The 24,430-nt window shown below is 30.8% G+C and overlaps 1 protein-coding gene across 5 annotated transcripts in view; it reads left to right on the forward strand.

Moving 5' to 3' along the window:
• LOC129981312 (hormone receptor 4-like) overlaps nt 1–24,002 on the forward strand; it is a 270,236-nt gene extending 246,234 nt beyond the window's left edge. For all 5 annotated transcript variants that reach the window (XM_056092099.1, XM_056092100.1, XM_056092101.1 and 2 more), the window contains exons 4-9: nt 3,730–4,001; nt 5,479–5,627; nt 7,049–7,110; nt 10,313–10,762; nt 13,620–13,902; nt 16,428–24,002. In XM_056092099.1, coding sequence (XP_055948074.1) covers nt 3,730–4,001; nt 5,479–5,627; nt 7,049–7,110; nt 10,313–10,762; nt 13,620–13,902; nt 16,428–16,645 — 1,434 coding nt within the window. In that variant the 3' untranslated portion in view covers nt 16,646–24,002. The remainder of the gene's footprint in view (nt 1–3,729; nt 4,002–5,478; nt 5,628–7,048; nt 7,111–10,312; nt 10,763–13,619; nt 13,903–16,427) is intronic.
• Nucleotides 24,003–24,430: the final 428 nt, after the last annotated feature.

Below are 24,430 nucleotides of genomic sequence, written 5' to 3' on the forward strand. Positions count from 1 at the left end.
AAAAATGATGTAACATTGTAGATAACAAATTTATTGATTTTTGTTCGATTCTTCACATCCTAAAAAAAAAATCGAAGCAAAGTTCACTGCTACTAATTAATTGCTGGAGTATGCTATAATAGTGGTAATAGCCATAATTTGTTTTGGAAATAAAATAAGTCATGATAAACACATTACAGTTACAGGGTATATTACAGTTTGCCATCTATAATACGTTTACATTAGATACATTACAGTTATTAAAATTTTACTTTGTAATTGTATTCAAGAAATTTATTCTATTTTTCACCATGCCATTTAAAATCTACTGGGTGCTAAGATAATAATAATTCTCATTAGTAATATTTGTTTATACTACTATGAGAAATAAGAAAAAAATATTTTTTTAATTATTATTAAAAATTCGGTTAAAAAAATTATTATTAAAAAAATAAAATTATTATAAAAAAATAAAATTATTATAAAAAATAAAATTATTATTAAAAATAATAATTAAAAATTATTATTAAAATTCATCTTTATATGGTAGTTTCAAAGCTTTTTTGAATCCGCCTTTCTGAAGAAGTTTTATATCAGATACTTTAGAAACTTCCTTCGGTGGATTGTTTGAATATTAAATTTTTAAGGGAGTACAAACCCTAAATAGATTAGAGTACTTCTATATAATATATATATATATATATATATATATATATATATATATATATATATATATATATATATATATATATATATATATATATATATATATATATATATATATATTATTTTCGAATTTTGCTTCGTAATTGTATACTTGATTCTCACTTCCAAACAATATAATTGATGTTTAAGTTTATATGTTATATATAAGTGTCAACAACAAACAATTAAAAAAGGCATAGAAAATTATATAATTAAAATTTCCATTAAAAATTCGATGCTGGCGTCCTGGCATAGGGATAGCGCATCTTCCCCATGATCTGGGCGTCCCGGGTTCGAATCCCGTTTCGGGCATGGTTGCTCTTCATCTGTGTTCTATCTGTGAGGTGTGTGAATGTGCCCCCCTGTAAAAAGGGATTGTGTAAACGAAAGTGTGTGTGTCATCTTCATATGAGCTAGAAGTCAGACTTCTGTCCTCGGGTGCTCAGGGGTCTTTACCCTCAGAAGCTACTGCACCCCCTTTCCGTGGTAACGCGGACACGACATCATCATCATTATTAAAAATTCGATAAGGTGTTGCATACAGAAACAGCGGAAGTTGACTTCACAAAGCTTTCTCTTGTGCTCTCTGATAAACTTATCGCGCCAGAAAATATCTTTCATGCCATTGAAGTGCAAAAGTTCCGCAATACTAACGTTTGGCATGAATTTAGCACTTTTACTGAATCTGTCGTATTATCCTTGGCGAGTTTTTTGGCGATTAATCTCTGACATGCAGTGAATAGTCACTTGTCGCTTAGATACGTTAAGTTAATAGTCGCTTTAGACACGTTCTCCCCAGTCGATTGAAACAAAGATTATATAGGTTTCTCTAACATATGACATTGATTTCCAACGCACATTTTTCAGAAGACTAATTATCTTCTAAATGAAAACGAATAATTTTGATCAAAATTCGTTTCACTTGCTCACAAAATTGTGAATTAAGTTGATATACATCGCAAAAGTTTAATGATGGAGTGAACGATGTTTTTATGTTGTTTAAACGATAGGGAAAATGATTCTTAGTAAAACATTTTTATTGAGCTATACTCTGATTTAATGCTTGAGCATTAAATTGGTGAAACGATGTTATTAGTCTGAAACTGCCCCTTATAGTCAAACATCTGTCAAGGTTTAAAACAAAAACAACAATGAGTTGACTGTCTCTCTGTTTGTACTTTCAGAAACATGCAAACGCTTGAATTCAAAAACGCATTGAATGAAATATATCAAATTTGATATAGGATTTTGTGATTACAAGTATAATTTTTGTCAAATTTTTGTTTTAGTCTGTTGGGAAAAACAAGTCTAAAAGAGAAATTCCATTTTCGGATGCTATTAGACGCATGCCAGGGATTAATCGCAAAAAAACTCGCCAAGGATGACACGATAGATTCAGTAGAAATGCTAAATTCACGCCAAAAGTTCATATTTTGTAGCTATTTTATGCTAATACAATGAAAGGCGTTCTGTGGCCTGACAAGTTTATTAGATAATAAGCGAGAAAATTTTGGGAAGACGACTTTTGCAGGGATCCAACTTTCTGAAGAGATTTCATATCAGATACTTTAGAAACTTCCTTCAATGGGTTGTTTCGATATTAAGTTTTCAAGTCAGTACGAACCTTAGATAATTTAGAGTACTTCTGTTTAAATATATATTTATATTGTTTTTTCGAATTTCGCTTTATAAAATGAAAAATGTTAGATTTCTTGAAGATCGTAAAGATAACGATAAATAATTCGAAACTTCTAGAATTTTCTAAAAATCATTACACCATCTATTTATAAAATATACATCATTTCATATTAATTTTAAATTTAAAAAATAGTTTGACAAGTTTTTTTTTTTTTTTTTTTTTTTTGTAAAACATCCATTTTATTTTCTTTACTTTGTGTATTCTCCTGGAACAGTTACTAGATATATATAGAGAAAAATAATATTCTCTCTATCTCTTTAAAAATAATATTCTCTCTATCTTTAAATACAAAAGATTTTTTTAAAGCTATTCTCCAAATATAAAAACTTCAGACTTTTTAAAAGCATGATTCAGCATGAAGACGCCTGTTCTTTAGAATAGATTATAAGTTGGTTATCTTTGGTGTTAAAATTCATTATTAGTCAAAATAATTCCCTCTTTATTCCTTTACTTTATTACCTTCTCATACACGAATACAACATTGTTACTAATCTGCGGTATTGCTTTCCTGCAATATCTATCTCATCATCGAACAGAGAGATTTACAGATAATCTTAGCAGAGCTCGATTTCGTTCGACCTCGATGACTATCTGATGATTTTATGATGAATTTTGTGACTGTGCGACAAGAACGAAGATTTTAACATTGCGAGAATTATGGTGCTGTCTTTAATAGGAACCAAAATCTAGAAATATGCCATACTCTGTTAGGAAACTAAAAGGTTTAAAGTGATAACAAAAGAAATTAATTCTCTTTGTGAACTATTGATCGCGGAGCCAGCTGTCTAGCAGTGCACTCTGAGCATTATTTCGGTTTTCGAATCAAAAATTTTTTTCATCTACTGGTGTTGCGAATATCTAAAAATGTTGTTCCTTATCTACGTTTCGATTGCATTTTGTTACATCGTGTTTTATAGTGGAATAAATCGACTTTATACTTTCTGCATTTTTTGCAGACTTCTTTCACATCTACAGAATGATTTCTGTAACATTGTAGCCAGTTTATGCCTCATATTATTGTAAAAAAAAACTGTATATGGATGTTTTCAGCGCTTTTTTGCGATTGGTTTCCATACCAAATGTCATTTATCAAAGTTGTTTTATTGAGTTATTGTGCATTCATATGCGACAAGAAAATAGACCAGTAGGCAGCCAGTCTTTTGGCGGATCGAGGTCAAAATATGATACAGATATACATTTCTAATGTTTAGTTATGAATTTCACCCATTCAAACTATTTGCGTCTTTAACTTATTATAAACGTATACATAGATGTACACGTGTCATTTATAACTCATAATAATCATTATTCATGAATTTCATTACAAAAAACTTTGTCGTTTGCAGCCCGCACAAGCCTTGCCTTCCATCTACCGCCAACCGTTCCCTTCTTCCATCCGGCCCACCTGTTCCAAGTCGAGCTTCGAGAGCACGGACGAGGAATCCTCCATCCAGACGTGGCCCTCCGAGGTCGTCCCGGACACTCAGGCCCTCAATCTGTGTGTCGCATCCACGTCCCGAGAGAGCGGACCCCGCGAAGACGATGGCCAACCCATGGTCTGCATGATCTGCGAGGACAGGGCCACAGGGCTTCACTACGGCATCATCACCTGCGAAGGGTGAGATAAAAAATTATCATTATTTAAAAGAAATATTTTATTTATTGACTAATTATATCTTGTGAGATCGTTAAGAGACTCAGAAGTCCGAATAAGTGTAAAAGTTGTTTATTTACAGATTATGTTACACACAGACAATTTACATGTATAAGTTTAAAATAATTTTAAGATATATATAAGATTATGGGTCAAAGCATGCAGTACATGCCATCCATCGCTAGATCTGAATTGAGCCAATGTGTATCCAAGCATCAGAGGGTGTTGCCTCTGACGTCATCATAATCAGTTATGGTTTGTGTTACAAGAGCAGCTATAATCTGTTTTATCTGTTATAATTTCTCATTATGTTGTGTGTGAAGATTTGACTGAAAATGTTTCTTTAAAGTAGCCACCTTTGGCGACCAGCTTTTTCGCCAGATTAATAACGAATTAGCTAGTTTATTATTTAAAGCATTCTTTTTTATAAATTTCATCGTGTTATTTGATACAATAAAAAAATGTGAATTCTGTTAAATCTTCTTAAGTATATATAGAGTAGTAAAAAGTATATATATAGAGAGAGTATATATTATAAAATTTTGTATATATATATTAAGTATTAAATATATTATTATTATAAAAGTATATATAAAAAGTATGTGAAAGTATATATATTGTAAGCGGAAGTCAAAATCCTACTAAGAAATTAAATGCTTGCAAATGAATGCATTATAGAAACTATGTATATATTATGTTCCGTACTATTTATAGATTTTGTTTCAAATTGAATTTAAAAAAAATATTATTACAATTTAGAGAAAAAAATCTTAAGGAAATGGAATTGATATCATTAAGAAAGTAATTTTTTTGAGTATTTTTGTAAGCAAGTCATAACAAATACACATCTAGACGGTTAAGTTTATTTTTGTACTCGAAAGTCTTTTCCTGAAGCCTATTTCTTGAGTTATACTTTTTTTCCCAATGACTGAATGAAATTTTTAGTGAAAATGAGAAACATCTCCAGAGCATTTCTAATAACATTTTGCTGCTCTGCTAGCTAAATGTTCAATTAAGCATAGCTGTAAAAAAAGTTCTTTTATCAGAAAACAAGAGCACAATAACATAATTTTTTTTCTTAGTGATTTTTCTAACAAAGAAATTTTGTTAGGGATTTCTCTAACACGTGCCGACTTAGGAAAGGGATTCTTGGGTATCTTTGAAAGAATGCCGTAGCCGTTAGGGATTTTTATCTCTTCGCTCTTCCAGTGGAAAACAAAGAAATCAAATCAGCTATTTTTTAGAGTGCATGTTAGAAATAATTAAATTAAAAAAAGTGATATTTAGATTAAGAAAGAAGAGAAAATTTTACAATGAAGTAACATGGATTAATTTAAAATTTTAAAAAGTAAGATTTAAATTAAATTAAGAGATATCATTGCATATATATATAAAGAAAAAAAATGTATAACTTCATTTTTTTAATATTTTGTGTCTTCAGTTGCAAAGGTTTCTTCAAGAGGACGGTGCAGAACAAGCGCGTGTACACTTGCGTGGCGGACGGTAACTGCGAGGTGACTAAGGCGCAGAGAAACCGATGTCAGTACTGTCGATTCCAGAAATGCGTGAGGCAAGGCATGGTGCTGGCAGGTAAGGAGAGCTCTCCGAATGGATAGCATCTAATATTTTAGTAAACTGTTTCTCACTTTGCACCATTATGATATCTGATATGAAAACTTTTCATAAATGTATCCGACGATACCTTTTCATAGATTTTCAGTAGGTAGATTCAGTAGATATAGATTTTCAATATTGTTTTAAACGTTATCTACAAAAAAAAAATTAATTAAAAATTTGAAAACATCACATTTTTAAACTGTAGTTGTCAAACTAATTCAAAGCATGCCTGCCATCTTTTATAAACGCTGAAATATTTATTATTGATTTAATTAGAAGTATGTCAAAATTTAACTGCCTTTCTAATTATGTTTTACGAAGAAATGTAAACAGTTTGTGGTGCTGCCATCTATATTACAAATTTTGGAACTTCATAGAATATCATGAATGTAATTTTCATCTTGCTAATAGAATTTCTTTTTTTTACAATGAACTTCTGTGAATAGATTCCTTATCTAGTATATGTAATTAAAAATGTATGAAATAAATTTTTTAAATGATATGAATCTATTAGCTTTGTTTAAAATATTTCTTGCAAATTATAATCAGAACTCTAATTACCTGAATTGATTTTGAAAGAAAAAAAAATAAACGAAAAATATCATGAGGGGAATTTTGAAAAGTCATTGCCCCTCCTAACTAAATAACTGAAGGAAATTATTTTTAATAATTGAAATAGGATGCATGCATATTCTACTTTCATGTGAAATTTTAATACAAATATGTATGTGTAATGAAAATTTCCTGCGTGACTTAAAATGTGGTTTCTTTTTCTTATAAATTTTAGCTAAATTGGCAGATTTCAAATGTATTTATTTTATTTTATTTAATTAATCAAAGCCCTTTTCTATGCCTTAAGTTCTTTTTTATGCCTTATTAAGTAATTTCGAAACTTTGTTAAAAGAAACTTGTTCGAAACTTTGAAAAATTTTAATACAAATATGTATGTGTAATGAAAACTTCCTGCATGATTTAAAATGTGGTTTCTTTTTCTTATAAATTTTAGCTAAATTGGCAGATTTCAAATGTATTTATTTTATTTTATTTAATTAATCAAAGCCCTTTTCTATGCCTTAAGTTCTTTTTTATGCCTTATTAAGTAATTTCGAAACTTTGTCCAGCCATCCAGATTTCCTTGTATCCACATAGCCCATTCTAATTGAATAATTGGAATTCCACTGTATTTTAAAACTAGTAAGATCTTTCTAAAAAATTCCTTATTCAATTCGTGTATTGCAGAAATTTAAGTGTGCCCAAAATACTGTTAATTTATTTATAGCAATTTTTTAATAAATAAAAAAGTACTTATTGCTACATACTTCTTATTAATTTATTTTGGATATTAAATACCGATAATTTTTTTTAAAAAAACAACTAAAGTATCTTTTTTGCAGCTGTGAGGGAAGATAGAATGCCAGGAGGAAGAAATTCAGGAGCTGTTTATAATCTCTATAAGGTAAAGATTTTTTAGTAAATTATAAACTTATAAAAATTGTTTTATAAATTTCAAATAATACATTATTTTAAAATTTTAATTTTCATACACCCACCCATGCCATTCCAAATATATACTTATAAAGATATTTTAGCAGTGCCGTGGAGGAATTGGAAAGAAACTTTTGACATTTTAACTTCACTTTATTTCATCTCCGGAGGCATGATTTGTACAAGAAACAAAAGATCATAAAAGATGCGTCTATCTCGATACATATGCATCTACATCGCGACACAAGACCAAAAGAGACCGAAAATTATTCCTTCAGTGATTTTACTATAAGATTTTGTTAGGGATTTCTTTTACACGTGTAGACTTAGGAAAGGGAATCTTAAGTATTTTAAAAAGAATGTTATAAGCATTAGGTATTTTTATCCTTTCATTTCGGAGAGCGAGAAAATGCTCAAATCGTCAGTTTTCTAGAACGTGTGTTAAAAATAATTAAATAAAAAGATGGAATTGGATCAGAAAATAAAAGAATATTTTAAAATTAAGTTAATATAGGCTAAATTAAGTAGAAAATAGGAAATTAATTAGGATTTAAACTAGATTATGAGATATCATTACCGACTTTCACATTGATTATTTTGTTTGCTCTGAAATAAGTATTTATATTGTAAAATATTCAGGCTCGCATGTAATTTTAATACAAATGTATTAATATAATGAAACTTCCTGTGTGATTTAAAAGATGGTTTCTTTTTAATTTAAATTTTATAATATGTAATAAAAAAGTGTAATAAACCACAATATGTAATACATTTTATAATATGTTACCTCCTTATTTTATCATGTTTGGAAATTACAAAATATCACATGCATTATTTCTGAAGGGATTGTAAATATAACTTTTTTTATATCTAACTTTTATTGTAATTTCCTTTTCCTCCAAATGGACGCGAGCCTTTTCAATATTAACACACTTTTCAACGGGTCAGAGGAAATATATGACATGAAATACATCGATAAAAATGTTCAGTAAGAACGAAGGAATTGCGTATCATTAATATTATAAATCACTTCGTTTTTATTTTTTGTACTCCAATTAAATATCCAAGGCAAATTAATTCGTTATTCTCCCAATTGAGGATTTACAGTTATAGTTCATAAGTCATTTCTTAGATGGCGTTGTTGAGCACTGCGAACTCAATTTTCAATCAATGCACTTCATAAATTTTTACATGTTCACAAGTTTCTTACATTCAATTTGTTAGCAAAGACACTAAACTAGATTTTTCTCCCGGTTGCTGCGGTTTTTGAGACGGAGAAGTACAATTGAACTCATGATATCTGTAGCATCTAAACAGATATCGAACCGAATTTTTTAAACCTTAAAACGGGCATCGATCATCTTACGGCATCGATAATTGCGGAAACAAGAACCTTGTAATTTCGCCATCAAATTAAATGCAAGAAATTTCTGAAATAGATTAAATCGTCTGTGGCGCCATCTAAGAAATAAAAAGATCAACAGATCGCACACTACAAAAATATCAAATGTTGATACTACCTTTCTAATTCCGCTTTGCAACTGTAAACTATAAAACTATAGTTTTAGTTAAAAAGAGTATGTAATATATTCTTTTTATTTGGTTGTTATTTAGGGAATCGATATAGAATTATCTAAGATATAATAAATGCATATTCTCTTTAATGCCATGATGCAATACTGTTTTCTGTGAAACAACCAAATTTCAGTACTTAGTATTGTATTTGCAAACATATACTTCAGCTGAAAAGTACGATTGCAGAACACAATATATTTTCCCAAACTGATTTCTGCTTGTATCTCTTATTCCTTATGTTTTCCATTCGTCTTATCGAAATTATTTTTATCTTCCTCCTGCAAATAATTTTACGGTTATTCGAAGTGTTTTTAGTTGATTGTTATGCTTTTTTATTTCCATTTTTTATTCCCCGTTCGAACTGTCTGGCGTGGTATAATCGGGGGACAGTTTAAAATATCATGAATATAAACTTTTAAGATTTTTGTAAACGTACAAAATCTGAGAAAATAAAAAGAAAATGTTGTAAACGACAGAAAAGTGTAAAAATCGGATAATATTATATATTAAAATTATTTAGTGTAATTGTATTGATGAGAAATAACTAAATCTAATCTATACATCGGAAAGCTGGGACAAATTTAACACTGATATCTTGCTTTTAAATATTCTGCATATGATTTTAATAAACATTTTCATGAAATATTATTCTTATCAAAATATTGCTTTAAATAAATAATTTTGGAAGAGGCTTATATAATAAAATTAACGAATTTAAAATTCCTTAGTGTGTAATTAATAACTCTTCTAGTTAATATCATTTGTGCATAAAAAATTTACAAAAAAAATTTTGTTATTTTTTTTTAAAGCAAATATTGCTATTACAAATGAATCAGTTGATTTAAATTTGAAGATTGTATTTAACCTATGAGACTAAAGAAATACAATTTTTTTAAATAAAATACATATCTCTTCTTTCCAGAGAGAGACAAAATCTCAAAATCTTAAAAAAGAACCATTTTGTAAAAAATACAATTTAATTTATCCTTGCTGTAGTAATGAATGTAATTGAAGAGAGCTATATTAATCAAATACTGTAAATATGCATTGATCTATTAAAACTTTAGTGATTTGTTTAAAAATACAAAATTAGAAACTGAACAAATGTAGCTGTTTATGTTTTAAAATCATACTTCACATGTAAGAATTATACATATTCTATATGTATTTTATCTTTTAAGGTTTGGAATGTAGTTAAACTCTATGGATATACGATAAGCTTCCAAATAATCTTATTAAAAAGTGGTAGTGGAGTTCAAATGCTATTTCGTAAAAGTTTTTAAAGCATTATCTATTCTTTCTATTATTTCTCCATATTAGATTTAATAAATCAGCCTCTTTGGAGGGTGAATTAGAGCAAAGGCAGATTTTGATAATATATAGTAATAAAACAGGATTTTCCATTGAACCCTTCCCACCCAATGTCATAAATTCGCCATCAGCGATGTACATCAAGTATATTTTATGGCTCTTAGGAACTCAAGGCGCAAAACAGTTGTATCCAGCCCTAACATGAAAACCCACCTCTGGTTAAAATGTTTATGTTGTTACGACTTTTTAATAACCTCATTTAAGGCAGTTAATTTTTCCGTTCTTAGGTGAAATACAAAAAGCATCGGCGTGGCCAGAAGAACGGCCACCTCACCCAAGAGCAGCAGCAACAGCAGCCACCACAGACCACGCCCACCACACCAACAAGCCCTCGCTTCAGCCAATCGACGGACTGGTCCAACGGCCAGATACTGAAGGCCGCCCTCACCAGTCCGGCCGACGTGTCACATCTCCGGCATCGAACGGACAAGAACAGCGTCACCACGTCCTCGAGCCGGATGACCCCAGAGCAAGCGATCGCCATGATCCGGCCGCTGGTTGAGTGCGACGCCTTCGAGGAGGTGGCGAAGCTGAAGAATGCAAAAGAGCTGCTACAGTGTAAGCTGGAACTGAACGATAAGCTCTGCCATATCGGGGACAACATCGTCTTCAAACTAGTGCAGTGGACCAAGAGATTGCCTTTCTACAACGAACTGCCGGTCGCCATACACACGCAGGTGAGCATTCATCACAATCAATGCAAAGAAGCATGAAAACAACCCTCGTTGATTTAGGTTAATAGTCGTCAATAAGATATTTTATCTTATTGACGACTATCATCTATCTAATTGTTGATTAATACCATGAGGGATATCCTACAGGGTATCCCTCATACATGAGAATAAGAAGCTACCTGTATGATGGTTGCTAAGGTATTCCTCATATATGGGAAGGAGAGGCTTCCGGTATGACGGTTGATAAGGTATCCCACATAGTATATGGGAAGGAGAATCTACCGATATGATAGTTGGTCAGATATCCCTCACATATGGGAAGGAGAAACTCTCGGTATGATGCTTATACTCTGTTCACACCTTCACTTGGCTGTAGAGTATATTCTATTCATGCCGAATCACAGTCGTTGTCAGGGGAACTGGGTTACTTTAAACTACAAAGTTGCTAGAAATGCAGATTGTTGGCGAAACTTTATCTCGCAAATTTTTCGCCAAATAGTAAATATTTATTATCATTTTAAATCAGATAATTAATTTTTTTCTTTATTTTCATTATTTTGTTCAATATTATTAATACATTATTTTAATAAATCATTACAGTTATTTCATTTCGTTTCATCTTTTTTCAAAAGAAAACCCCAAATCTTTCAATTTTCTGTAAAGCATAGCTCGGCTAATATTTTTCGAAAAGAAACGTAGAACATCTTGATGTATCTGTATCATCGTTCACATCTTTTAAAACTTTTTATCTAATGTTGGGATTTCATTGCTCCAAAAAAAATGTATGGTTATTTCGTCAAATACAGGATAATGTAAAATCATCATATTTTACAAGACTTGAATGTTTACCTAGGGAGCCTGGCCGTTTCCTTCCATGGGTTCTTAAAGGACTGGATGCCTTTATTTCTTTTTTCAAACAAAAAACTGTTCTTTGCGAAACACCTGTAAGATGCGAAATTTTATCGACGATTTGATTGATAGAATCTTGAGGGTTTTGTTCTCTGAGTCGAGAATAAACATTTAACATGTTTCTGCGTGCTGCAGTTTTTGTTGGTTTCACTCATCTTGAAGGTCTGTACAGTGCAGTCGGTGATAATACTTTTTCAGACATTTTAGAAGTGAATAGAAATGAAGAATTGAATAATTATTCAACAATCAAAACTAATAACTGCTAATGTAATTAACAGCTTCAAAAATATCAGCTGGTAAAAAAGCGAGAATAAAAAAATACGAGTTATAAAAACGGTTGCGAACTGAATGATGCAAAGTTGGTGGAAACTTACAAGAAAAACGCGCTAAATATTTGACCTTGAAGACCAGTACTAGCCACAGAGGAATTCATATCAATCGTTTCGTTTTATTCCTTCGCTTTATTTACAAAATACTTAACAGATAAGCACTTCTAACTTGAGAACAATTTTAAATACATACTGATAAAAAAAAGGATTTCTGTAATTCATGATATTATTTGATAAATTTCTGCGCATTTTAGCTATTTTAATGTCAAAATGGATGGGGAACTCTTTCCCAACGCGGAGCGTCACATTTTCTGCCTTTTACAATACTGCCAAGTTAGGGTGAAATAAAGTATAGTGAGAATGAGAAGCTTTCGTCTGATAGTTTTTTTGTTGTTGTTGTTTTTGTTTTGTTTCTGTGTGAAGTCATGACGGAACATATTTCCTACAGGAGGGGTTGTACCGTGGTCGGTGATGGCGCCTACTATAATTCCCTCCTATTCTGCCTCGGCATTCCGATCAATCAATGTTTCCGTGTTTCTTAGGACGGGTCGGAGTAGCTGTTTATAGTTTGATTAATAAGGTCTTATCTTCCGCTATTTGAAATCCTGTTGCGTGAATACAAAACTAGGTGAAAAAATAAAATTGTATGATATTTCAAAAATAAAATTTTATAATATTAATTCTTTTATATTTAATAGAAATATCCTTATAAAAGCAACATATTGTTACGAAAATTGTCCGGTAAATGTACGTTAAGAATTTTGTTTTACTAGAAAACTGGAACTGGAAATAGGCATAAAACACAGCCGAAATGTATGCAAGACAACTCTAGTAGAAATCAACAAAACGTAAGCAAACAGTAAACCGTTATTAAACAGCAGTAATAGCTCAACAACCCTCAGAGTTCAACTCCATGAGGTTTGCTCTATAATAATACTTCAAAGAACGAATGACACTCATGTATTTACTTCAATTTATATAGTCTCCGTAGCAGGGTATGGAATTTTCTGCTGGATCTACGGATCTTGGCTTTTGATAGAAAAACTACTATATTTTTGTCTTATCGAGAACCAGGAGATTAATTGCACGTGGAAACGATATTACAATTTGTAAAGATATTAATATGCACTAAATAATGTTTTAATTTTCTCCAGCTGGATATCAGTTGGATATCAATTCAGCAATTTTTTTAAAGTTTATTATTTTAGATTATTTGTTTTTAAGTGAATGGGAAATATATGCTGCTCTACTAATCTTATCTATTTTTAAATGAAGCAGATAAATCTTTATAACTCTCTTCATACAGTGCAGTTTTTTAAATTTTTTACAAATAAAACCACTTGGAAAGATCGAAGCTTTACCGTATATTGTTAGAACAAAAGTGCTTAATTTCCTCTTCACCTGTGTATTCGTCACTTGAATTTCTTTTCTCAGATTTTAATTTTTTTATGATTTAGATTTGATAACAGTATTTGTTACCCAAAGATAACCCAAGATATTTTAATTTCAACATAATCTCAGGATCACTTTTTAGCTAATTCTATGAATAATTAATTTCTTAAAGGAAGTTATCATCGTTATATAATTGCCGCTTATGGGCTTGATGTTCCTTGCCTTTACAGCTGTTAACACATAAGTGGCACGAACTCCTGGTGCTGACGACGTGTGCCTTCCTGGCGATCCGGGGCGCCCCTTCCATCAACGTGCAGGCGTCGGTATCGGCCGCCTTGTGTTCCCTAAAAGAATGTCTCACCATCATGGTGGGTGAACCTGTGGGTATCGAAGAACTAGAAGAAGCAGCTCCTCTAGTGGAGAGGCTAGCTCGTCTCGCAGATAACTTCCGAAGGATGGCTCTCTGTATGGAGGAATACGTCTGTCTCAAGGTCATCATCATGCAGTCATCAGGTGAGTGATGGGTACTTAATTAATTAAGAAATTTTTTAAATACCATTTTGTAGATAATAAATGATGACCAAACAATGTTTGAAATCTATGTGGAAAAACTTGTAATTTCCCTGGGATTTGGGTGTTTTTTTTTTAACGTATTCGTAATGTTATTCCTTTAACGGTCATTAGTTTCAATATTATGTTTCCAAAAATTTCCATGTTGTTTTTTACTGAAACATAATACTATATTCTTTTGTAACAGTTATATATATATATATATATATATATATATATATATATATATATATATATATATATATATATATATATATATATATATATATATATCACTCTTATTGAGACCTAATAGCTAAATTCTAAACAGTTAGAGGTAGACAAACGTTCCAATTGATGAAATGCTTGAAGAAATAAAGAAAAATATATTTTATATATTAATTTAACTTTTTATACAATTCGCAGTTCCTATCAATTATATTTAGTAGTATATTCTTGTACTGTAACATTTTAAACAAAAAATATTATTATTCTGTGACTAAAACTGGTCGAGTTATAAATCAACGAAAATCTGTATTTTAGACGAATTTTGCAGCTAAATTCGCGGCCGCGAGAGATCGTTTGCAAATCGAAATTATTCAGCATTGTGTTGTTTTTCCAAATTGTTTCTTAAATTTATATACGACCCCTGTTTAGATTAAGCAATTATCTTTGTAAATTATAGTCATAAAACAATTGAATTTTTATAGTATATTTTATGGATTATCGGCAGTTTTTTTCTCATATGACTGATGGGACTGAGGAACTATATAAAAAAAATTAGAATTCGTAATGTTTTTTAGAAATGAGTTTTGATGTTTGTTTTGAGTCAATAGCAAACAATAATTTATATTGTTTGTTATTGACTCAAACAATATAAATTATTCTTCTCCTCATTAAAGCATTTTTCCAACTGGAATTATAAGCCTGCATGTTTTAGAAATGAGATATTTTACCACGAAAAGAGTATATATATATATATATATATATATATAATGCTAGACAAAAATAATTGTACTAAATTATATCTATTATTATATCATTATCATCAAAGTATAGGGGGCGGTAGGAACATTTATTTGGAAGCGAAATGGTATGAGCATCTATCAAAATAATTATTCGAAACAAAAGAAAGCGAAGTTTCCCTATTTTTATGTTTTTTCTCCCTCTTTTTTTTAGGAAAATGGTTAGTTTAGTTGGTTTTTAATGAATAAAATTTTATAACATATACATTCTTTTTCACTTAGCACTGTGTCAAGAGGGTATAACTCTGCATAAGATACGGGTAGATCCACAAAATATCATCCGCAATACAATAAAAGTGCTCTTTTGATCAATCGTAAATACCATATTACGTACTGAAGTATCATTGAGTTATACTCTTATCGATCAAAATATTGTTACGGAAATTCAGCTAAAACCCGAACAGATTCGTTACAGATGATGTATGGCGTAACGCAATGAGCAACAGGCCTCAATAACAGATATCAATATTTATTAACGCTAAGACACGATTACACAGACGATAAAACACAGTCGAGACGTACACAAGCAATCCACGTGAGCACAAATGGCAGCCCGCCTACAAGCAGTATTCGGTATTAAACAATAACCACAGTGCACAAAGTCACCAGACAGAAGAAGAAGGGAATCTGCACAGCTATTCTCTTCGGTCTCTCAAAACTCCTCCTATTCTCCACTATCTCCTCGCTTTAGCTGTACCCAACTGCCGCCTCACTACTATACCACTGGCTACTCCAAACACAACTCGATGCTGCTTCAATACTTGTCTCCAAAACACGGCGCACGATACCAATTCTTAATCCACTAATTACTTGAGCTTCTCTCACACGACTATCTTCGGCTTGGATTGCCTGCCTTTTACAGCGTCCGGAAGAGGGCAGAGAAGGTTCTCAAACAATCAAGCATAACTCGACCCCTTTCGGTCCTATCACCAAAACTCTTGACGATTTTGGTATCATCCATTTTGTCGCCAAAAGGTCGGCGAGTTTTTCGCCAAGCCCAGGTGTCATTAATTCGACATCCGATCAACATCCAATAGAGCTGATTGTAAAACGGTCTTTCCTTCGATGGAACTAACCATGCTGGTAAGAAACATCACAGATTCGTAACAAAATGATCTTCCCTTCTTCTTTTAAAAACAAAATTGTATTCAGTTCAGTATGTTTGCAGAGTAGATGCAAAATTTATTATTGATTGAGGCTGTAATGTTTGCACAGTAGATGCTCTTATATGTTTCATGCATAATAAGATCCTCAAAGAAAATTGCATATCAATCTGGAATCATTACCTATGGTTTCATACAAACCGATGACTTCCAAAAGTTTAATTGTGATGTTAATTCAGAAATGAATTCAAACCTTGTGTTCTTTCTTTATCTACTTTATTCTCTAGCTTTTATAAGAATGTGCTCATTGAATGATCCACTATGTCCTGATGAATGATGGTAACGACGATTTCTTTTCCAGAGGAGATCAAAGACCAGAAGGAACTAGAAGCCATTCATGACCGATACATGAAGGCCCTTCAGGTGTTTGTGGAGCACCGTTTCCCGCAGCAGACGACCCGATTCTCGGACCTCCTCGCCTGCATTCCTGAGGTCCAGGCCACCGCCAGCCTCGTCGTCCAGAGCAAGATGTTCTACGTGCCTCTGTTTCTAAACACTAGCCTTAAAAACGAAACGTAAGGGTGCTGCTCCTTCTTTTCTATACATTCTGGTGGAAAGTTCTTCCGGAGGCTATTGGGTTCCAACTCTATCCTTCCAGATGAATGCAGCAATAGGATTTCGCCATTTTGTTCTACTAACGAAGTAGCCAATTGTGATATCATTGCTTACGGGAGACGACAAAAGAGGATTTTTTTTTCACAAATAGGAGTCAGTCCAAACAAAAAGTGGCCATTGAAATATCGAGCAATAAAATTCTATTTCCGATCAAAGTAAAATTCTAAACAATAACAAAGGATGGACTTAGCCGTTGTCGGTGCTAAAATTTTATTGAAGAAGAATCAGCGGTGAGATGATGAATATTTCTCGGGTTTTCTCGGTTCTATGGGGATGACAATAAATCGCTGGCTTCTGTGTTATTATACGGAAAAAAAACGAAATGAATCTAAACGATGGAAAACTCATTCAATGCAAAAAGTGTTCATACTGAGATGACTCCAGTGTGTGTTCAAGATGCTGTTTGTCAGTATTTATACATAATCAGAATAATTTACTTAACGAAATCATCCCTCGAAATGTCATTCTATGCATTATTTGTGTTTCATAATTCAAAGATTTATTTTCGACTTTTCATTGTAAGAGAAATTTCAGTTAAAAGACAAGTGCGGCGTGGATGACCAATAGACGAAGAGTTCATCTAAATGCAACTGAATCGATATCAGCCCGATGTCCACTTGTGAGTTCTGCAACCATCGTTAAGGTATGAAAGCTGCCTGGAACGAAGATGATTCTTTTTTCCCAAAATGGGCGTTTTATCGCCAAAAGACGGATGGTCGTGATAGTGGATGTGCTTTAAGTACATAGAAACTGCTCCAAGACAAGAAAGATGTTAAAATAGTATATAAACTATTTTAAAATAGCTCTGTCACTGCCACTGTTAAAAGTAATATGATTCCAGTTCTGAAGAGGCAACTGAGAGAGAACTAAGGACCCACTGCCGGGCTAATTTATTTGCTGGAGAGAAAAAAACGTTGATGAAGTATTTTTTCATCTTATGCAACAATTGAGAGAAAATGCTGGGGAACCTCAAGGGTTCTCACCCAAGACATGCAATTTTTTTTCCCGTGGAGTTTGTTATTGTACAGTGACATTTTGTTGAAACTGTGACGGGAAACATGTGACACGAAAGATTTAAAAACTCTTTTGTTTCTTGAAAAGAGGAATAATTTAGCTAACTGATTTAGAGAAGTCTGGTTAGAGCAAAGTCTGTAGAGCTATTTGTGTTTTGATTTCACGTGCCTCTTGGCTAAAGAGCACGACGAAAACCCGGTTATAAATGTCTGTCTTGTGTCAGAAATTACGTGGAGTCACGAATTAAGATTAGTGTATTCGTAAGCATTTAAATGGAATGATTGGTTGCTCGAAAGCGTTTGTGTGTTGCTGAAAGTTTGAGTTTTTTATGAGACAAAATTGCATATTATATCTAAGTATTCATCATATTAAAGCTTTGTTTGTTATTTTGAGAAGTTTAATAAATTATTTAATTATACATGCGTGAAAAACAGGTTTACATTAAACCAAAGATATGAAGGAAATTTTGATACACAATTAAAATTGATATATTTCGCTCCCATGGACTTATAAACTGTGTTTTGAATCACATATAGTTAAAAATTGCACAGTATCAATCTTGGCTTAATTTTTTTTTGTTGTTGTTACAGATCTAATTAGATATTTTAGTCATATTATTAAACTGAATTGTGCACCTGGGATTGCATGATTTTCTTATTAGAACTTCCAATATTACGAGACATCAGATTTCCAATAATAATGAGTCAAAACATTTTATAATTCAACCAAATTTGAATTGTACTATAAATAAATATAATAATTGTACTACTTTTGAAGAAGAAAAAATTTAATTGTTGCCCTTCATATCATTGGTGAAATGACCTGAATTTAAAAAAATTGTTATTGTTGCTTTATTTTATCCTATTCAAATAAAAGAAATAATTTGCTAATCAATATTATAATAAAACGATAGATGAAAAAATCAGTAAATAATAAATAGTTAACAATAATTAAGAGTTAACAAACATCATTTTGAATATGAATCACTCTTTGCTTAAATAGTATAATAATTTCTCATTTTCAACACGTTTATAATACTTAATATCATTGGAATATTATTTAAAAACTTTGTCAACAAATTAGACTGATTAAAATTGCATTCAGCTATCGGAATTAAATTATTAAAACTAATTCAATCATAATCAAAATTTTTCATTCAATGAAAAATATAAAAAGAAAATTCAACCGAACATTTGCTGATACATTTATATCCACATTTTAAATTGTTTTTGGAAAAAATAAACGTGGATTACATAAAATTAAAAAGAAGTAAGAAAATTTCGAAATTAAGGCTCACAATGGATTGAAATCAATAAGAAGTTGTGATAAGTGCTTTATGTCATGAATTTTTTTTTATGTAACTTTTTTAATAAGTTTCTTACTCGAATTTCAATTTTATAACAGGATTTTCATTCCAGTGTCTTTTGTAAAATATTATAGGACATATATATCACTGAATCTTTTTGTATACCATTTACAGCATTTTTAGTATGAAAGGAAATCATTGTAGAGTAATTTGTTTGCTAAAGAGAAGTTATACAATTTTTAATCTGTTGTCGTAAAAATGTGTACATGATTTCATGCTTTAGAAGTACGTTTGCTCGACAGTCATTTGCTCAGCATCTTTTGCAGGACAAATACGATTCTCTTAAGTTATTTATGATACCCTTGAGTTTGTATCTAAACATATTCTTATTTCACTTGCTTTTATTTTAATTCAGATGATATCAAAGAAGTTTTCTAAATATATCTAACCGAATGAAAAGATCAGAGTTAACCCTTCTTTGCATGATTTTTCTTGTGATATAAATCATGCTCAAAGGAAATGTTTAAAAAATACTAGTATAAATATATAAAATAAAATAATTACAAAAACAGTATGATGAAAATATCCATCATCATGCAAATTTACATGTTAAGCTCAATACAAAATCTTTAAATCTCTCCAGTCATTATCGTTTTTATTACCAAAAATAAAAATAAAAAATAATCTTAGATTAGCTATAAAAAATATTAAAGAAATCGCACGTTTCTTCCCACCACAACAAACAGCGAAATGACTTCAAACCCGCTATAATGATTATGACATTTTTTTACAGCTACGTTCCTTATTACGTAATAGTCATGAAAAAAGTTGCCAACAACAACCAATTTAAAGTACACCTGTTTTGAGTAAAATTTTTTGTTCACTAAATGTTATGATGGAAATTTCCATCGTCATGCAAAGAAGGGTTATTGGTATGTGACATATTTTAGGTTCGGAGTCAAGATCTGGGCATGCGCATGTATATTTGTTAAAATAAACTATCAAACTGAAAGATGAAATCATGAAAAGATTCTTTTAAATATCCATACGATGTCACTTATATCAATCAAGTATTTGATCTTTAATTGTTTCAAACCAGATGTTGCTTTTTCATCTGACCATAAGCAAGGTGCAGACATCCAATTTTCATCGCTAATTGCTCTGGCATATCGACATCAGAAATCTATTGTGATGATATTTGTACGCTGTCAAACTGAACTTCACTTCTTCTACACTGAATTGCTACCAAATCTTTTATGGTAAACAGTGAACAAAATGGTCACTAATTGTTTATCTGACTCCATAAAAACATGTGTGCACCAACTAACTACTGTCAGTGTCCATCATATCACACTGCCGATGCCATACTAGTGTCGTAGAAGCAATTGATGACGTTATTCGGATGTCTACATGAAATTTTAATAACTTATTATCAGTAACACTTTCAAAAACAAATTTTTCTGCTTTCTATAAGTTGTTGATTTTAATATTTTCTGCATGGGCTAATTTTTCTCACTCGTTTGCGAATCGTTGGAAATAATGCGTTTGTTTATATATTACATTTCAGTTGTTGCCATTTGCCCCAATGTAAAACTTGTCGAGCAAATTGCTGCCGAGCAAATGTCTCAAAACTTTTCATGCGTTAACCACGCTTTTAATTATTCATGCGTTAATATCTTTTAAATCAGCTGATTTTTTCAGTATTCTTCATGAAGAAATGTAGCTTTACGTTTTCTAAGAACTACACATGAATTAGAGAGGCAGATTTGTTTAGATATAGGCCAAAGAATTTTTTAAAGGATCCTATAAATGAAAGTATAAAGAAATATCTAATATAATAATATATATATGAGGAGTCTTTAATATAATATAACGAAATATCTAATATATATATGAGGAATCTTTAATATAATGAAATATCTAATATAATATAATGGTTGGAGTAAATTAGAGTCATAGCCGGGTTCAGGGGATATTAAACATTGGAAATACTCAATACTAAGAAATTTGTATTTCTTTGACTGCAAAGTTTCATTTAATCAGAATTATTTTCATTAATTCATCTAAAGGTTTTTCCTCAAAATATTTCTTAACAAACTGCCATGAAATATTATTAAAAAAGTTTCAAAATTATAGTAAAGAAAAATTAAGGCACCGTTTTACTGATGCGAAGCTTTGTGAATTTTAAATCTTTACCATCATTTAAGATTTTTTTTCAGACGTTCCGATGGTAATTGACAATTTCATGTTGACATTTCGCAAAATGTTCAAATTTTAAAACCCCCAGAAGAATTGTATAGTTGTAGTTTAAATTTTGTATGGCTTGTTTTAATAATTTTATTTTTAAAGACATTATTATAAATCTCTACCAATAATATTTTTATTATTAATTATTGCATATAAATTGATCTGTTATTTAGACGCAATGAAATTTTATAATTTGACGAACTGTTTATAAATATTATAAAAATGTATTCTAGATACTAATCTAGATACTTAATATAACTTGATTTCGGTCCAAGACTTAATTCTCATTTCCTGTCCCTAAAAACAAAATCCTGGCTACGGCTGTAAAGTACATTTTAGTAGAAAATGGTCCCTTTGAATTCGCTTAAATGCATAAACTTATTTTGATAGTAAATTACGCTTTTGACTTCTACCATTATTATTAATAACATTCAGTTATAGCCTCATATTCATTTAAAATTCATAACAGCAATAAAAAGGAAATACCGTCTTGAACACTTAATTGCCCACCTATTTTCAAAGTTTCACATGAAACGTAGGTATAGTTAAATTTATACATTATATAAGAGGTGTTTATGTAAGAATTTGATTTTGATGCTCTATTTAGAATTTTAATTCTTTATCTGTGACTTTTGGAGACTGTTTTGTACTTTTGGATTTTAGTTTTAGTCATCTGTGATGAATAATTTTTGTAACTTTTTTTAAAAATAGATTAACATAGATAACCATGTAATAAATTTCAGTCATTTCGTTCATATACGTTCTTTTAGAGGGGGGGGGGATATTTTCTAATAAAATAATATGGAGTACATTTTTTTTTCTGTACAGCTAATAAAAGAAAAATGCTCTTGTAAATTATAAAGTTTTTTTTTCTTCTTTTTTTGCAAACGTTTACTTAACATGGATACGTCTTACTATTTCTCGCTCTCATATTTATATATACATTTATACTTTTACAAATAAGTTTGCTTTTTATTTAAATAATATGCTGATTTTATATGAAATTGTATTTTCTAATGCGATTGCCTTATTTAAATATCTGTGAAATATCCACCATGGGAATTTAGAACTTCCATATTTTACAAACTAAGAAAATATTTGTTTGCGTCTAAAAATATTGCTTATTAAAAATACAGTAATTTATTGAATTTAAATTAGAGAAATTTTAATCTAGGTGTTATTTTTTATAATTATTTGCAAAAATTTGTTGGTGTATATTCATGAGTATATTGCATTAACTTTTCTAATGGTTTTCTTTTTTTTTTACTTTTATCAATTTTTATTATGAATCGCTTCGTCTCTTGCAAAAAATGACCTTGAAATTAATTCTGATCATATTGCACAGCATCATTAAAATTACACAACTAAAATAATTGGAATTTATATCAGTACTTTTATTTATTTTCCTAATCGTAAGATTGAAATACATTTATGAACAAATCCTTATCATTTCATTTTCATGGAACTCTCAAGTAAAACAATATATCATAAATTCCTAAAAATATTTTATAATCTGAAAGTTGCATTTGATCTGAATCAGTGCTTAATTCAGATCAAATCCTTTCGATATCAGTGTTATAATTTAGTAATTAAAGATATTAAACGGAAAAAATAATTTCTCATATTATTTCAAAATTATGCAAAAGATATTTTTCCATGCAGTGGTGTAGCGAAAATAAGTGGCGACCAGAGTATAATATGATTTTTTTTCGCCTCAAGTAGTCATAAGTGGCTTATCAAGTGAAATTGCCACCAGAAGCTTTTTGCTTTCTTTTTTCGCCCATTTATCAGAATTGGCTTTAAAAAGAAGCATAAGCATTTTAAAAATTTGTTTTCATGCTATCCGTTCCCCAACACTGGCCCAAGGTGTCTATATCTCCCTTTCCACTTACCTCTACGTCACTTTTATCTAAGCGAAATATTCAAAATTTTAATTATAGAAATTCATAATCAAAGCATATAAAATTTTCATTTATTTGTATATCTTCAAGGATTTATTTACTTAAACCAACTTATTTCATTTGCTGTGCAATTTTTTTTTAAAGAATGGTTCATTTTCCAAGTTTATTAATAATGCATTGTTCCAAATTTCATAATAAATGGAATAAAATGATGAAATTCATTGTAAATCATAAGGATTTTTTTTATTTGTTTTTCAATTCTATTCCAAATAACCGATTATAATAATTATTGTAACTACATAAGTAAATTCATTTTCTATATTCAAAATACATTTTTTAAAAAAATGAAAAAAAGTTCAATCGTTTGCAGCATCGAAAGAAGCGATGCTGGAAGTGATATGTGAAGGCATCGACTGTATAAATGCTTAAAAAAATTTATCTGACGACGGCCTGTGATCAGCAGGAAGCACCGGCCACTAGTCAGGCTGGGCCGGATCTGGGCCCAGCCCCAATTTTCTCTGTGTCTTCATGTGTTTGTGTTTTTATAATTGTGCGTTTTCAGCATACAATGTAAAAAAAAAAAGTTAAAAAAATCACGATAAAAAAGATAAAAAAAATGAAGAAACCCCGCCATTTGTACGTGATCAAGTGAGTGAGTGCGTGTGTGTGATGTTTATATAGTACCATTTTTCACCCTTTCTACTGTATCTGTCGGCCGGACATTGATGGCTGCTTCCTGTTTGTTTATTTCTTTTCCCTCTTTTGCAAAATAAAATCATTCTTTACAACTCTTGATGCGTTGCTCATTCAATATCTCAGACGCCACACCTAAATATCCAGTTTCATTCTGTCTCTTCAGAACATTTTTCTAAATTATTTTTTAAAAGTGTACGAATATACAACACAAAATTCATTACAGCAGAAAGCTTGCATAACATGACTTACAACATAAACTTAGCTTCTTTTCATGAAATAATATATATAAATAAATATTATTTATCGAAGTTATTCAAAAGAAAAAAAATTACCTTCTAGTTTAATTATAATGTCCCCCTATTCCTACTGGAAAATAAGGAAACGTTTAGCTATGGTACTAGGCTATACTCTGTTTCACCCTAACTTGGCAGTAGTTTATATTCTAGGCATGCCGAATTGCAGTCGTTGTTGGGACAACTGGGTTACTTTAAAGTACAAAGTTACTAGACGCCGGGAAACTTTATC

The sequence above is a fragment of the Argiope bruennichi genome, chromosome 8 (genome assembly GCF_947563725.1).
Source record: "Argiope bruennichi chromosome 8, qqArgBrue1.1, whole genome shotgun sequence".
Taxonomy (NCBI): domain Eukaryota; kingdom Metazoa; phylum Arthropoda; class Arachnida; order Araneae; family Araneidae; genus Argiope; species Argiope bruennichi.